General features: G+C 46.9%; 1 protein-coding gene across 8 annotated transcripts in view; it reads left to right on the top strand.

Annotated features, from left to right (window-relative positions):
- Window positions 1–17,357, top strand: part of ppargc1a (peroxisome proliferator-activated receptor gamma, coactivator 1 alpha) — a 44,851-nt gene that overhangs the window by 6,421 nt on the left and 21,073 nt on the right. For 6 of the 8 annotated variants that reach the window (XM_029674555.2, XM_029674558.2, XM_029674557.2 and 3 more), the window contains exon 3: window positions 16,480–16,674. In XM_029674555.2, coding sequence (XP_029530415.1) covers window positions 16,480–16,674 — 195 coding nt within the window. The remainder of the gene's footprint in view (window positions 1–16,479; window positions 16,675–17,357) is intronic. The other 2 variants (XM_029674559.2, XM_029674554.2) reach the window with 1 other exon arrangement.

The following is a 17,357-nucleotide window of genomic DNA, read 5'->3' as shown; positions in this document are numbered from 1 at the left end:
ACCTAGAATTTTGTTTTTTAAAAGTCGCTGGCTGTCGATAATGTGAACATCTAGCGTGAAGTTGGTTTGATCATTAATGGACCAGGGTGATTGTTCACATCCTGCACGTGGGCTATTCGTGTGTGTGTTTGGTGTGTGCGACTACTATCAAGTGTTTGATATAGAGTGTGTGTGTGTGTGTGTGACTGTCTGCTTGTGGGTGCACTTGTTGTGTGTGTGTGTGTGTGTGGGTGTGCTTGTCCATGTGCATTGTGTGTGTGTGTGTGTGTGTGTGTGTTCTTTCCCTTGGATGGCCTATTTTACAGTACTCTGCCAGTGTTCTTCAGCGGGATCCGGACAACACTGAGAGTGGCACACAGCCTCTTACAAGGCCAGCTATCAGTCTGGACCACAGTGTGCTCTCACACCTCTTCAACACGCCCCGGCCACTAAGCCAACACTTTCTATATCGGGCTATGGTTGTTGGGTCTGCCAGTGAGATTATGTCCAGAACTCCCCAACCGGTTGCCAATGTGGACTGAGAATCACGTGGGATCTCCAGGATACTCAAACAACAGATCTAGATTCAGATTACGCTGTCTTCAATCCCTACCTTAAACCTTATGCAGATTAAGCAAGATCTGATCCTACATCAGTGGTTAGGAGCAACTTTATACCCACTCCATCAAATATGGATGCCGTCTCCTTGTAAGGAAGGAGTGCAAATAACATTTGCCCAATGACAGCCGGTCTCAAACACTCTGATCAAGCCATTTAAAGATGACTCCATCCCCAGCTGTCAATCACTCAACATTACCCAGTAAAGATATCAGACCATTAACAGAGTCTCTTATTAACAACGATAGTGAGGTAGTCAACATCGCTAGAGGTAAAACAAGATGTCGATTGCGTGCCTCTGTCTGAAACAAGTCGCTGATCCCGCGGATTGAGTGATTGGCGTCATTTTCGCGGCGAGGATAGAATCCCGCCGTGGAGTGCCAGCGGAAATCCCCCAACTGATGAATTAAAAACAAGAGAGTCTGGTGAGAGAGGGAGTGGAGGATTTAGGGCATTAGCCAGGTACTGTATATGCAATGGCTTTTTCTGTGTCGGTCGCACACAAACACACGCTAGATTAGTCATCGGAGGTGGGCGATCTTGTTTACGGCGGGTTTGGGATTGTTAAAGGAAGAAGGTATTATGCCTCCGAGACAGAGGTCCCTCCTCTGTTTGTTTCATTTTTGTTTGTTTATGTGTTGTTCAAATGTTTCCCTGGGCAGATGCAGTGCTTACGCATAGCGGGCCGAGGAAGAGAAAGACAGCCCGGATTGATTAGGGGGATGTGTGTGTGTGTGTGTGTACGTTTGGAAGTGCTGATTGTGTCGCGATCAAAATGTTTGTTTAATAGTCCCCCCTCCCTCACCCTAGACACTCACAAGTAGTAAACTTGCACGCACACACACACACACACACACGCACGCATGCACACACACACACACACACACACACACACACACCTTCATCACCCCCTGTTACCAGTCCCTGCTGAACGCTGGCTGCGTTTACTTTGCAAATTTATGCTGACATTTGAGAGCACAGCACACGCACCCTTTCTGCAGTTCAGCAAGGGTGGCTAAATTATCATACTGTTCTGTATAATATGATTCTCTCAAGTGAGCCCTATTAAAATAAAACACACTTTCCATAATTGTTAGGACCCCTACTTTGTACACAAACAATGTAGTTTGATAAAAGCTAGGCTCCCCTTCTTCTGATAAACAAAGGCAATCTCTGTAACAGTGTAACAGACTCACAGATCTGCCATTCTGGCTGTAATGTAGTCTTGTGTTTTTTGGGGGGGAGGGGTGTTGCAAGTGTGCTGATCAAAATGTTATGTTCCAATATCCCTTTCTTCCAACACACACAGGCACACTCAAGTGTACACGTATAGGCACTCACTCACACGTGAACACACACATGTCAGCACACACACACGGTTGAGTCGGAGCGTTATCTCTGAGCGTCTGTCAGATTCATTCCACAGCAAAGAGATACTCTATCTCTCTATCTCTCTCTCCCCTACACAATACTCCATTGGCTCTCACACAGACACACACACACACAGACACACACACACAGACACACACACACACAGACACACACACTCTCCCCAAAGGATGTCCACAAACATCCCCGTTACGTTTCATATCCAGTGGGCATAAAGAAATGGATTCACCCGCAGACTGAGGGATGGGGAAGAGGGGTGAGGGAACGAGGTGAGCGAGGCAGCCAAGAAAATAGTACCCTCAGGGCATGTTTGGAAAAGAGCAAGTGGGAATATCTTTTGGTGGTTGCTTGGCAGGCTGGCTGGCTGACTGTTGTGTCTTCCTAAAGAGATACACTGCTGATTGAGGGCTGGGTTGGAGCAAGTAAGTGGCCCGGCCGAGTGTCCTCAAACGTATTAGCTGATTGTATCTGCTTAACAAGACACCTACACACACACACACACACACACACACACACACCCTTCTATTCAATGAGACGTCACCGGTACGGCCAAGAGTTTAATGGGTTTTGTGTGTGCAAGCGCTAGCCGGACTGTCTGTCTAATGTTTCGGGGTCTGTGTATCTAATGATGCAAAGCTTTGGGTCCCATCTCACACAGACAACCGTACTGTACTGGGCATGGATGGAAAACACACTAACTGTATCATCTGACAACACCATAGAGACTGCATTCGGAAAGTATTCAGACCCCTTGACTTTTTCCACATTTTGTTACGTTACAGCCTTATTCTAAAATGGATTCAATGTTTTTTTTCCTCATCAATCTACACACAATACATTTACATTTACATTTAAGTCATTTAGCAGACGCTCTTATCCAGAGCGACTTACAATACCCCATAATGTTTTTTTAAATGTAAAAAAAAAAAGTCTGACATTTTTGAAAATGTATTACAAATTAAACCCAGATATATCACATTTACATAAGTATTCAGACCCTTTACTCAGTACTTTGTTGAAGCACCTTTGGCAATGATTACAGCCTCGAGTCTTCTTGGGTATGACGCTACAATCTTGGCACACCTGTATTTGGGGAGATTCTCCCATTCTTCTCTGCAGATCCTCTCAAGCTCTGTCAGGTTGAATGGGGAGTGTTGCTGCACAGATATTTCCAGGTCTCTACGGATATTTTTGATTGCGTTCAAGTCCGGGCTCTGGCAGGGCCACTCAAGGACATTCAGAGATTTGTCCCGAAGACACTCCTGCATTGTCTTGGCTGTGTGATTAGGATTGTTTTCCTGTTGTAAACTGAAACTTTTCATCAAGGATCTCTCTGTACTTTGCTCCGTGCACCTTTGCCTCGATCCTGACTAGTCTCCAAGTCCCTACCGCTGAAAAACATCCACCTTACATGCTGACCAGACCGCTAGCGTGCGTACATCCGTCATCGCGTGCATGTTGATTTTATCCACCCACACCAGGTCACACAGGTTGAAATATCAAAACAAACTCTGAACTAACTATATTCATTTGGGGACGGGTCGAAAAGCATTGAACATTTATGGCAACTTAACTAGCTAGCTTACTGTTGTTGGTTAATTTGTCCTGGGATATTAACATTGGGTTGTTATTTTACCTGAAATGCACAAGGTCCTCTACTCCGACAATTAATCCACAGATAAAAGGTTAAAGTTTGTTTCTAGTAATCTCTCCTCCATCAGGCTTCTTCTTCTTCGGACTCTATATGGCGGTTGGCAACCAACTTTAAGGTGCATTACCACTACCAACTGGACTGGAGTGTGGACCTCAGTTAATCTTTCAATCACCCACGTGGGTATATGCATCTAAAAACCAATGAGGAGATGGGAGAGGTGGGACTTGCAGCACATCAAGCTTCACAAATAGAACCAAGTTCTATTTTAGCGCCTGGCTATGCAGACGCTCGTTGACGCTCGCAAGCAGTGTGGGTGCAATGATTGAATAACACATATGTGTACATTCACTTTGCAACGTGAGCGGTGTGGTCAGCATGTTAGGTGATGGTGCCAGGTTTTCTCCAGAAATGACTCTTGGCATTCAGGCCAAAGAGTTCAATCTTGGTTTCATCAGACCAGAGAATCTTGTTTCTCATGGTCTGAGATTCTTTAGGTGCCTTGTTAAATGGCGGGTGCCATTTACTGAGGAGTGAGTTCTGACTGGCCACTCTACCTTAAAGGCCTGATTGGTGGAGTTCTGCAGAGATGGTTGTCTGGAAGGTTCTCCCATCTCCACAGAGGAGCTCTTTCAGAGTGACCATCGGGTTCTTGGCCAAGGCCCTTCTCCCCCGATTGCTCAGTTTGGCTGGGAGGCCAGCTCTAGAAAGAGTCTTGGTGGTTCTACATTTTTTTCATTTAAGAATGATGGTGGCCACTGCGTTCTTGTGGACCTTGAATGCTGCAGAGATTTTTTTGGTACCTCTACCCAGATCTGTGCCTTGACACAATCCTGTCTCTGAGCTCTACGGACAATTCCTTTGACCTCATGGCTTGGTTTTTGCTCTGACATGCACTGTCAACTGCGGGACCTTATATAGACAGGTGTGTGCCTTTCAATATCATGTCCAGTCAATTGAATTGACCACAGGTGGACTCCAATCAAGTTGTAGAAACATCTCAAGGATGAGTAATGGTAACAGGATACACATGAGCTCAATTTCGAGTCTCATAGCAAATGGTCTGAATACTTATGTAAATAAGTTATTTCTGTTTTAAATGTTTTATAAATGATCATACATTTCTAAAAACCTGTTTTTGCTTTGTCATTATGGGGTGTTGTATGTAGATTACTGAGAAAAAAATAATATTTGATCAATTGTAGAATAAGGCTGTAACGTAGCAAAATGTGGAAAAATTCAAGGGGCTGAGTACTTTCCGAAGGCACTGTATAAGGTCCCAACACGGGTGGGGTCAGCTATGTGACCTAGTGTTCTGTATGTCTCCCTCCTGAACCCCCTAATGAGGACATGGGGGTAAAGGTTAACCATGAAGAGGCCACATCCACCTCGCATTTCCATCAAAGTAGAATCTGACTGCCAGCCACAGGAGTGAAGCCCCCATGACAGGTTTATTGTATTTTTTTTTCCTTTGAGGTTGTAATGTGTGTTGGGTGTGTATGTTGTTTGCTTGTTTGTGTGTTTGTGTGTTGTTGTTGTTCTTAGAGTGAGAGTAAGGTGTAAAGTTGGCATGCCGTTGCTGCAATAAGTAGGTACCCACACTTCCTCAAGCTATACTAGTAGCTAGTGTGTGTGTGTGTGTGTGTGTGTGTGTGTGTGTGGTGTATGTGCGCACGGGCACACACAAGAGAGTGAGACAACTTATAAAAATACCAGGTGGTGACGTTTGCATGTGATGAATGGCTAGTCGCTGCACTTCCATAGCGTTCCTGTCTGTGTGTGTGTGTGTGTGGCTATTTTTAGTGCGAGAGCGTAATCTGTACTAAGAGCCTTTCAGGACCGCTTCTCTTTACCCTGGCCGGAAATGCTAAGCCAATAAGCCCCCTGCACGCACACATAGACACACACACACACACACACACACACATACATACAAATACACGCAGGAACCCAAACCGCAAGCCAAGCCTTCCTGTATTATTTAATAATGTATACTTTCAAGCGGGTGGGAGTTAAAAACACTTGCTTTTTAGAGAGGGATAGAGCGAGAAAGAGTAACAGAATGAGTGAGAGCGAGGCAGAGTAAGAGAGAGAGAGAGAGAGAGAATAGAGTGAAGAGAAAGGAGAGAAAGTGAATTGAAGAGAGAGTGAGAGCAGGTGAACGATAGAAAGGAGAGAGGCCCTCAGTCCGTGGGTTCAGTGATTAGATGTGAAGTGCTATCAGTCCTGTGTGATCCTCCTCTCCAGGAGAGGCATATCGATCAGAGGTGTGCAGCCCTCCCCAGCCCGGCAGCCCTGCCTTGCTACAGCTAGCATTTCTGCACTAGCGCCTCTCTCTTCCCTAGACCTACTCATAGAATAGGATGGAATAAACAAAAAATTGGCGTGATAGAAAAAAATGTTCTCTTACAAAGTAGCTGGTCTTGGTTGTTTGTTCTTCCGAAAGAGTGTGCAGTGTTTCTTTTTCTTGTATGCCTTCTGATGTGGAAGTCAAACTCACAACCCTGGTCATTCCGGAACTACGTTCAAGACCAATTGAGCTACGCGAACTGCATGCTTATGGTTCAAACTTGTGTTTTCTATTTGAACATTTGGGCTCAGGCAGGGCCTTGAATAGTTGTAAAAGCTCTTGAAGTAACTCCTTGTGCTTGAGTGAGTGGCTGCTGGGATGACGCACATTGGCTTGACAATCATTACCACTGACAGACAGTAGGCTAAGCAGAAAGCTGTGGCATGGACATTGATGGTGTGTGTGTATGTGTGTGTGTGTGTGTGTGTGTGTGTGTGTGTTGTGGGAAAGGGAGGGGGAAGTGGGGGGGGTCTGCCTGCCTGCCTGCCTGTGTGTGTGTGTGTGTTTGTGGGAAAGGGAGGGGGGTGTCTGCCTGCCTGTCTGCCTGCCTCTGTGTGTTTGTAGGAAAGGGGGAGGGGTGTCTGCCTGCCTCTGTGTGTTTGTGGGAAAGGGAGGGGGTGTCTGTCTGCCTGCCTCTGTGTGTTTGTGGGAAAGGGAGGGGGTGTCTGCCTGCCTGTCTGCCTGCCTCTGTGTGTTTGTGGGAAAGGGAGGGGGTTTGTCTGCCTGCCTGTGTGTGTGTGTGTTTGTGGGAAAGGGAGGGGGTGTCTACCTGCCTGTCTGCCTGCCTCTGTGTGTTTGTGGGAAAGGGAGGGGGTTTGTCTGCCTGCCTGTGTGTGTGTGTTTGTGGGAAAGGGAGTGGGGTTTGTCTGTCTGCCCCTGTGTGTGTGTTTGTGGGAATGGGATGGGGGGTTGTCTGCCTGCCTCTGTGTGTGTGTGTGTTTGTGGGAAAGGGAGGGGTGTCTGCCTGCCTGTCTGCCTGCCTCTGTGTGTTTGTAGGAAAGGGGAGGGGTGTCTGCCTGCCTCTGTGTGTTTGTGGGAAAGGGAGGGGGTGTCTGCCTGCCTGTCTGCCTGCCTCTGTGTGTTTGTGGGAAAGGGAGGGGGTTTGTCTGCCTGCCTGTGTGTGTGTGTGTTTGTGGGAAAGGGAGGGGGTGTCTACCTGCCTGTCTGCCTGCCTCTGTGTTTTTATGGGAAAGGGAGGGGGTTTGTCTGCCTGCCTGTGTGTGTGTGTTTGTGGGAAAGGGAGTGTGGTTTGTCTGCCTGCCTGTGTGTGTGTGTTTGTGGGAAAGCGAGGGGGATTGTCTGCCTGCCTCTGTGTGTGTGTTTGTGGGAAAGGGAGGGGGTTTGTCTGCCTGCCTCTGTGTGTGTGTTTGTGGGAAAGGGAGGGGGTTTGTCTGCCTGCCTCTGTGTGTGTGTTTGTGGGAAAGGGAGGGGGTTTGTCTGCCTGCCTCTGTGTGTGTGTTTGTGGGTAAGGGAGGGGGTTTGTCTGCCTGCCTCTGTGTGTGTGTTTGTGGGAAAGGGAGGGGGTTTGTCTGCCTGCCTCTGTGTGTGTGTGTTTGTGGGAAAGGGAGGGGGTTTGTCTGCCTGCCTCTGTGTGTGTGTTTGTGGGTAAGGGAGGGGGTTTGTCTGCCTGCCTCTGTGTGTGTGTTTGTGGGAAAGGGAGGGGGGTTTGTCTGCCTGCCTCTGTGTGTGTGTTTGTGGGAAAGGGAGGGGGGTTTGTCTGCCTGCCTCTGTGTGTGTGTTTGTGGGAAAGGGAGGGGGGTTTGTCTGCCTGCCTCTGTGTGTGTGTTTGTGGGTAAGGGAGGGGGGTTTGTCTGCCTGCCTCTGTGTGTGTCTCTGCTGTGTTTATGGGAAAGATTAGGGGGTTCATTCTCACTGGAAGGATGTACACACATTTGTTATGAAGCACATTTGGGAAAAGTGTGTGTCCTCCGATGGGGCTGTTGACCTAATTTTAATGAGCTCTAGCTCGAAGTCCCTCTATTCCTCCATCCCTGTCTGTGTCCATTACCACGTTAGTGTTGTTATTACTTATATTAACTGGCAGACTGAGTAGGCTTTGTACCCAGACAATTTTGTCTAGTATTGTCAATTATGGTACGGCCGGTAGCCTAGTGGTTAGAGTGTTGGGCCAGTAACCGAAAGGTTGGTGGATCAAATCTCTGAGCTGACAAGGTAAAGATCTGTCGTTCTGCCTCTGAACAAGGCAGTTAACCCACTGTTCCTAGGCCGTCATTGTAAATAAGAATTTGTTCTTAACTGACTTTCCTAGTTAAATGAAGGTACAAAAAAAAAAAAAAAAATGCTGGCCAATTCCGAGCAGAATAAACAAGGCCTATATCAATGGGCAACGTCATATCAAAACATACCCTCTTCTTCTTGCTGAAGTGTGCTCTTGTTCACTCCTCCCCACAAAATGAAAAGCATTGGATTGGTGTAGGCGTGGGATAGAGAGCTTTTCCATGTACCAGTAATTGTCCTTCAAATCCATGAAGGTATGTGGATAGGTGCTTAGGGAGAAAGTACAAGCATTGGAGAGTTCATAAACGATGGTGTTAGGTTAGCTGGCCGAAGCCCTCCCCCATTTATGAGACAGAGACGGTGGTATCATAATAAATATCAGCAGTAACCTTCACACACTTAACACCATCCTCCATTTAAAGAAACTGAAGCACTTGAGGCAGGAGGCCACAGGTGTGTCAGTATGCAATTAGTGAAATAACAAGGCTGGCAAGCGGTCAGCTGACAATTACAGGGACATTCCACTCAATCGAACATTCAAAAAAACAGGATAAAGGTTGAGCCGATTGGAAAAGATCAATTTCCCGGGATTTACATGTGGTAATGACATTTTATGATCCTAGATAAACATGCAATAAACACATTCATATAAATTACAGCGAAGGCTACTCTTTGACAGGTATTTCAACGAAGGGTATTTCAATGAATTTAAGTCCCATCTATGAAATCTTTCCTAACACCCATCTGTATTGATGCAGAGGACTTAGACTTTCTCTCGTTAGTTTGCTCTATGTGTATCTCCACAGTTGTAGAGACGTAGTGTTACTCAATAGTCCCACTCAGACCGTTGAAGGGGTTTTGGGCGCCCTCTTATGTTTACCTGCTGGCGAGTGTGTCGCCACCCCAGAAAGGCCATCAGATAGCCAAGTGGATGAAACGTGACTCTTGATAACCTGCTCACAAAGTCAAGGCACGGACAAGGCCTACCTGCTGCAGCAGGGGGGGGGGGGGGGGGGGAGAAACACACACACATGCACAGAAGTCAAGGTAAAAGATAATGCATTTATTTAGTAATCAGCAAATAGCTTTTATGCAGTAGGTAAGTGCCGAGGTCTCTCGGCTTGATAGGATCATTTGCTTTCAGGTGTTTTCTGCTCTCCTTGTTGTACTCGGCATAGAGTGTAAATTGAATAGGGTGACCTTTTGCCACAGAATCAAATTGACTATATTTTCCGAAAAGATTTCTGTGGTTTCAATTACCATATATTTGTGATATTGGGTCCATACCCTCCCCAACACCGCGCACACACATAGACACACACGCGTGCTTACATAGAAGCACACCCGCATGCATACGCGCACACGCTCCCAATCGACGCAGAAGTGTGCTTCCCTGCATACAAAATGTTTCCCGTTTGCGTCCCGGTACACAACACCACTGTGTGATACAGTATCTGTCCACCCTCATCCTCGCCCTCTCCTTTCTAAGGGATGGATCCTCCTTTAGATATTACTGCGACAAATGAAAAGGCCCGCAGCCCTTGATGAGCTTGGCAGGGTCTGAAAGGTCAGGAGGGGAAAGGGGGGAGGGATGGAGGGGAGGGGGGCAGCGGATATTATCCTTGGCAGTTCTGTGAGAAAAGGAGAAGCTTTGGATGTTTTCTCTCTGTGAAAATGTCATGACAACACAAGCCTCAAACTAACACCACACATTGTTTTTGTTTTGCTACACGCACGGTAACGGTAACGGTTACCGATGCTTTGGTGGAGGAAATGTGACAATGTCCATTTAACAGGGTTTGCACTTCAGAGGCCCCCCCCCCCACTCTCCCATCTACTGACCACCATTGTTTACACGCCGACACATACCGAGGACGCTTAGCACTGCAGCTTCATAGCTGTCTACTAAAGCAAACGGCTAGTTGCATGCCATTTAGAAAAATGCATAGAAAATATTCCCCATCTCTTACTCTGTATCTAGTGGGATTTTTGATGCAAGCAAATGATTTTTGATACAAGCAATGATTTTTGATACAAGCGATCAAAGTCCCATTTCAACTAAGTGGGAATGCAAGAACCTCCATTTCTTGCGTCAACCTGGATAATACAGAAGAACCCCAACCCAAATCACCACACGAAAGAGCATCCAAACATTTTGATGGTGTGTAATTACGTTGGAGTAATAAAAATAAAGAATTAAACAGGCTCTGACCACTCTGACCATCTGTTAGAAGGAGAGGGACGAAAAACAACAGCAGTTCTGCGTTAGGCCTTAGATGTGGATTCTCTAATCACACTGTTAATATAAACCCTCCTCATGGTCTGGCTTCAGCTGTCTGGTGACCGGCGGCTCTCCTGGGCCTGTAACGCTTGTGACTAAGCCACTCCTCAGACTCTAGTAAGTCTAGTCACTGGAGAGCTCCAGTTGTCTTCAGCAGTGGAGATGGGCAGACTAGTCCAAACCAGGATTGCTTTAGGTGTTCTGTCCACCCCCCCCCCCCTTTGCTAGAGGCATATGGAACCAACCATTGGCCTTCTCTTCATTTGTTGGTGTCCATCTCCTCATTTGTTGGCGTCCAACAGTCTGATCTCCTTAGAGATCCACCGTTGGCGTTGTGCGAGCTGCTATGTCTGCCTGTTTCTGTTATGTGTACACCTGCTTAGAGAATCCTGAGCAAGGATTCTAGCTTGTTTCATGGCTGCTGATGATGTTGTGGTGGTAGTGTAGCTTTTGCTGACTCCCATGACTTTTGACCCAGGGGTACTGTACAACCGGTAAGGCTGAAGTCTAAAAATTGCCGTAGGACAAGGATGGCGTCAGCAGATTTTCGAGACCTGGGCATGTTTTGTGTCAGAGTTTCGGTCAAGAGTTGTGGTGGGACAGACGGAGCTGTCGGTCAAAGACTGGGCCCATCACCCTTTTACAAACCAGAATAAAGAGACGTTTCCTTATAAACACATTTACTCTCAGAATCAGTGAGTTGTGTCTGGTTTGACGGTCTTTGACAGAGAATCGGTCATAAGGATTTTCTTCTGCTCTTGCGCTCCCCCTCTCTCTCTCGCTCTCCCCGTTCTCATCTCATAGCGCTCTAACGGTTGAAATGGCTCCCAGGAGACACATCATCAGTGCTGGCCTCGGGGCATACACTTCTCCCTCACACAGTCCAAGGCTTCACCGACAGGCCGGAATGTAGTTTCCACTGTTTAAAAGTCATACTGGTTGTCAATGGGAGTGACACGTGACAGTGATATCCTGCCTTGACATCACTCCTGATATCACTGAGAAACTGTGTGTAGGGCCAAGATTTCTGGCTTGGATCAAACGGTCAATGGTCATACTCCTGCACCAGGATCTCTAGTAGTACATTGCTAAGATGTTAGGCAAGCTAGGATATGAGCCCTCTTACGGCATTAGCTCAGCAGAGAGGGAAATGGTCTGATTTGAGCTGAGTGGACGACCCACAGTTTTGACCACTCTTATCTGTATTTAAAACCCAGACGGTCAAGGAATTCGATTTTTATTGCTGGGTAAATGGGCTGTATACGTGTGTTTTATTTTTCTATGTGTGTGTGTTTTTTGCGTGTGTCTTGGCTCATAAACATTTTCAGGTGTTGACCGATGCCACCTGGTGAGCCTTGTGTCCAAAGCAAGCAGACCCCGGTCTCTTGCTTGGGATCATTTGCTTGGGAAATGGACTTTGAATAATCCGATGCACCGTTGACTCCAGTAGCCAGACGGTAAAACGAGACTGGCCTTCAGCGCTGACATCTGTTACCGGGCCAATCATGGCCTTGACAAATTTGACAGTTTTAATATTTTGTTTTATGACTCGTAACACTGAGAAAGACAGTGCAGCCTGACACACACACACACACACACACACACACACACACACACACACACACACAGACACACACATACACAATAAAGATCTATACAGCACTTATGTATTGTGTCGTTCCTATAGGTTACGATCACCTTCTCTCTCCCTGTGCTAAATGACTGGCCGTCTCTGTTGGCTGCACGATTTGTCTCTCCAGTGCATCGTGCTGCACCTTAAAGCCGATTCATGGTCCAACCGGCGTCTGCAGTGGCCGTACAGCATTTACAGCGATGCGGCCTCCGCAGAGCAGAGTGTGGCATCCAATGAATTGGTCTGCATCACTTAAAATGCACCGGTCGCACTGATTCAGGGCTAATCTCTATAGCCAGCCAGCTAATTACAAGCAGCCGGCTAAATTAAAAGACAAGACCTTACCTCTTCTGAGATATTGGAGTTGGTTTCCCGGTGCTTGACATAGGAGCTCAGCCAAGACAGCATGAAGTCAAATGGCACCGTTTTCTCACCTGCATCTCCACTTCAAACATTTAAAAAAAAATGTTTTCCGAACTTGTCCTGCAACTGCCTCCACTTCTTGTGGCAAGCGTCCCCTTCCATCGCCACTACCTTCCCGATCTCTCTTCCCCTCATTTTTGTGTCTTTGAAATCCCTACACACGGTATCATGAAGATGTTTACGTTTGCAAACTTGTTCTTATAGCCTTTTGTCAAGGTTCTCCATGTTTATTGTCATGGAAGTCAAGGAAGTGAGTTTGTGTTTATAAAGGACCTACTGCCCCCACCTACCATCAACCAATCATGTAAATGCAGAGCTATACAGAGCCCTCCGCATTGTTACAACATTTGGGAGGTCCATGGCATCACCGTACAGAGCTTGATTTGGCCTCCGCAATCCTCCGCAATTGTGTCATACTCTCCGCACCGTATTGCCGGACCAAGCATAAAATTGCCCCTTTCCCTCCCCCCTCTCCTGCCATATGTTGCGCCTGTGTGACCAGCTGACTTGTCAGCTCGACTAACGCCTTAGTGGCTTCTGACTTGGATTTATTTCCTCTGAAATCTGGGGCAATAATACAGAATGACATTATTTGTTCATCAAATCTAACGCTGCTTTCTTGGTGGAGTTGTGACGTTGAAGCGGCTCACCTCTCCTCCTCTCCACTCCTAGCCTGGTTTCCCTTCCGTTTCTGATTGTGCTTTGATTAGGTCTGGCTAGTCGTTTAACCTCGTCTGAGAGAACGCCTTTGAGTTTATGAGGGGGCAGAGAGAGAGAGAGAGAAATATCTAGACGAAGCAGCACAATTAAATTGTCAAGGCGCGGATTTAACCCCGAGCAATTCGCAGGCCAATTTATTAAGAAATGTTTTCTGTCTGTGTAGACTGACTTTTTATTTTATTTATTTCTCCCCTTATTTGCAGGCTCCCCTTATAAACAGTACTTTCAATAACAGATGACCCATTTAGAATGAGATGATTTTCTTCTCCCTGAGTGGTTGTTGTAACAGTCTCTTTCATTTTTAAGATAACAGCAGTGTGTATAAAATGAATCTCTGTCTTATTGAATGATCAGGTTTGCAATTGCGTACACTTTTACAGTGGATTTTTTGATTCCCCTCCTTCAAAGATGGAAAGATGCATTGCCAAATGCCTACTTGAAGTTTGATCCCTGGCGCATTGCTCGGAGGCTTCAAATCTTCAAGAAGCAATTAGTCCATTTAATTTGGCTATTTAACTCAGAGTTCAAAAGTGTTTATTTATTTGTTTAAACATGCACACCCCGTTATCAGTGGCACGAATAATACCTCTGGAACACAATGGCTCGGCGGAACTCAATAACAGACTTAAAGCAAGGACGATTTCAAAGACAGCCTGTCTGATAACAAAGAACCTCGCCTGATAATGAAGGACTGGTGTGGGAGGGGAGGCGGGAGGAGGTGGGAGAGAGATGGAAACAGTCCTACCGGCGCTTGCCAGCATGCTTTATGGCTAATTGAAGCGCTTGGAGTAAAACAGCCATGAATGGCACCCTTTAGAATTGAAGCGGGTTAATATATTGTGATCCCACAATTAGCCTTGGATGGTTAAGATCTCTTTAATTCAGTGAGGTCCATTAACCAGGATGGGAGAGATGGTGCTCCCACTGAGGCCATTCCTTTTTCTTTTCTTCTGCCAACCCTATTTCATTCTCTCAACAGCCGCTGTGGTAATCGATAAAAGAGGACGCCAGGTTAGCCCCGATGGTTGAATATCTCAACCCAATCGGTCCAAGTGAAAGATTTCCCCCAGCAGGGTTCTTTTGGCTGGTGAAGAGTCAAGGGGTTAGTGGATTGACTTTGGTCCAGTAAAGCAACGAGAGGAGGGTCCTAAGCTGGCATGGCAAAGCTGGGCTTTGCTGGACAGGGGCTCTCTCAAGAGGAGAACCACTTTCTCAGGTCTCTTCTTTTCCCCCAAGCCCCTGAAAATCCCCTGACTGGCCTGGGACTCTTAACAGCTGGAGCTTTAGCAAGGCCTGTAGCATGACCGTCACGACTTGAGCTTTTACAAGTGTCCCTTTCACAGCATTACAGTCCCCCAGGGGGTTATCTTGAGGAACATGGCCTACCTCTCAAGTCTAGCAAACCGGATTGTAGTGGTCACGTACCTCGAGTGAAACTCGACCAGAGCCTTGTAAAAACCCCTCCCTTCCGACAAGGCTCGGTGGCCTTTTGAACTTCTACTGGCACTCGGTCAGACAGTGGTCTTGATTTCACGTGCAAAGCACATGCATACTGGGCAAGACGAAACTGTAAAGGAGGTTAAGAAAACGCCACCCAAGCCTTCAGTGAAAAGTTGTTTATGTTGAATCCAAAACAGATGGTTCTCCATTAAAGCCTCATTTGAGATAATCTGAAATGATCCCAGTTACAATTTTCTAGCTGAGGAGTGCATGTTAGGTTCTGAGAAAAGGATCTGGCTGTATCAACTGTTATTACCCACCCGCTTAGTGCACGGCTAATAAAGTGGGATGTTGGAAAACTGTGAACGGCAACATAGGTTCCGGCACGCTGAATTGAAGCTCTTTTGCAAGTAATTAAACAGCATGGTACCACTTCGGGAGCAATTTCCTGCTAACCGTTTACTGCCAGTGCTGGCGTGGCCCCAGTCACCGTTTTGTTATCTCTGTGAAATTATGGCCCTTTTTATAATGTTCTAATAATGACTGAGAGCACATGTTGTTAGATGGTGAATGTTGTCTGAATGGGCATTGGATTCACATTCTCCTCACTGTCAGCTAGCTAACGCAAATGCTTAGGCTATCTGTGCCATCTTCCCAAAAAATGGAGGAGAAAAAAAAACATTAAATGGCCGCTATCTCGGATGCTCTAAAGCTTCTCCTGTGAAGAGCTATCCACGGTGGTGTGTAATCGTGGAAAACTCAGAGGGGTTGAATGGGAGCAAGCGGCCTGGGGTAATTGTGTGCACGAGAGAGCCAAGCCAGAGTAGGCAAGTGGCTCTATCTGAAGGGATGGTTCCCCCTCGGCGGGATGATCGCCGCACGCTATCGGCGAGAGATGCTAATCCTGCTGTGTGGCATAAAGGGATTTGTTCTTATTCTTATTGGGCTCGCCATGGAGCATCCCGGGGCGATTGCTGTTTATCTTTTCCTGTCTTTTCGGTTCCCCTGGGTTTTGTCCTGGAACTTCCAGTGCCTGTTGTCTCCCCCCCTCCCTCCTCCATACCCCTCTCTCTCACACACCTCCCCTATCGATGCTAGGCAGCTCACATCTCTCCGTCTCTTTCACTCTCTCTCTTCACCCCTTTAACTGTGGAAACAGCTGCAGCTAACTCACAACATCCACTTCAAAGGGGAACAAGAGGCGAGAACAGGACTTTATTTAGAAATGTCGACGTCAACTTTCCCCTCACACGCTTCTCGACGGACGTCAGTTGTCTTTTCCTGCCGCTTAAAAGAAAACACATTCATTTAGCATTAACAGGCAGTAATTCGCCTTATCAGAGGATTGCTCGAAAACATATTTTTGACAAGCCTATCGCTCCCTTTCCGGCAACTCAACATCCCTCCTTCCCTATCTGCTCCCCCTAGATATTTTGCCCGCGTGTCACCCTTGTTAATGGATTTTTTTTTGGGGGGGGGATATTATTTTGGTGCTGTAAGCTGCATGCTTAAAATATGAGTGACAGGCCTGACTCATGTGCGCAGAGAGAGAATTGTGTTTTTAAAAGGAATAGGACTCCAGAACAAAGCCGTTCTGCTGCAAAACTGGCCTACTCTATTAACAACATAAGCATGTTACCACCCACCCTCCCAACCCCTTCTGAAAATAAATACACATGCTGGTAAAGCAAGTTCTCTAAACTAAAATGTCCTATTTCTCTCTCCATCCCTCTTCCCTCTTCTCTTCTCCTCCTAAGAAGATAGATGAGGAAAATGAGGCCAACTTGCTGGCAGTGCTTACAGAAACGCTGGACAGCATCCCAGTGGACGAGGACGGATTGCCTTCGTTCGAGGCCCTGGCAGATGGGGACGTGACCAATGCCAGCGACCAGAGCTGTCCCTGCACCCCCGACGGTTCGCCGCGCACCCCCGAACCAGAGGAGCCCTCCTTGGTAAGACCCTGTTCCGCCCCCTCCCTCATCCCCCAGCACACACCCTTCCCTTCACTCCCTTCGCCAGAGCCTCAGCCGACACCAGATAAGGCACTATGAGCGAAGCCAGCCGGTGACCAAAAATGGCTGTGTGCCTTGCAGGCCTTCAGCTTTGGCAGCCCAGCCGCCAACCCACATGCCCCCCTGTGCATGTCTGTCTGTGGGCTGAGATGAGCCATGATTCAGATGCATGGATGAAAGAGCAAATCGAATTGATCAGTGTTAGCTGTGAGGTGCTAATTACATTGTAGCGTACTAGCTGCGCCAATGTAATGATACATGCACAGTGGTGGGTCTGGAATGGGTGACACTATGCCACAGGCCTGAAAATCAAGCTAGGGATGTAATGAGGAAAGGAAATCCATCTCATCTAATGTCAGTGGGCCATACTAATCCCAGAACCATCATTGGTTTCCTGATGAAGGTTGGTCATACTGGTGTATTTGTCGCGAAACACAAAACATGACTACAATAACCCCTTTGATTTGGCCTTTCCTGAGGGGGTTTGACCTGGAATATTGTTTATTTTGTTCAGTTATAGTCCGTTGTATTTTACGCTGGCTTCTGCTTGACCAACCTATCCACACTAGTAAAGCACGGCCGTTGTGTACCCCAAAACACCTGCCCCGGCAATATAGTTTCTC

Source organism: Oncorhynchus nerka, linkage group LG12, assembly GCF_034236695.1.
Source record: "Oncorhynchus nerka isolate Pitt River linkage group LG12, Oner_Uvic_2.0, whole genome shotgun sequence".
Taxonomy (NCBI): domain Eukaryota; kingdom Metazoa; phylum Chordata; class Actinopteri; order Salmoniformes; family Salmonidae; genus Oncorhynchus; species Oncorhynchus nerka.
Note: the sequence above shows the minus strand (reverse complement) of the source record. Positions and strands in the feature narration are given on the sequence as shown.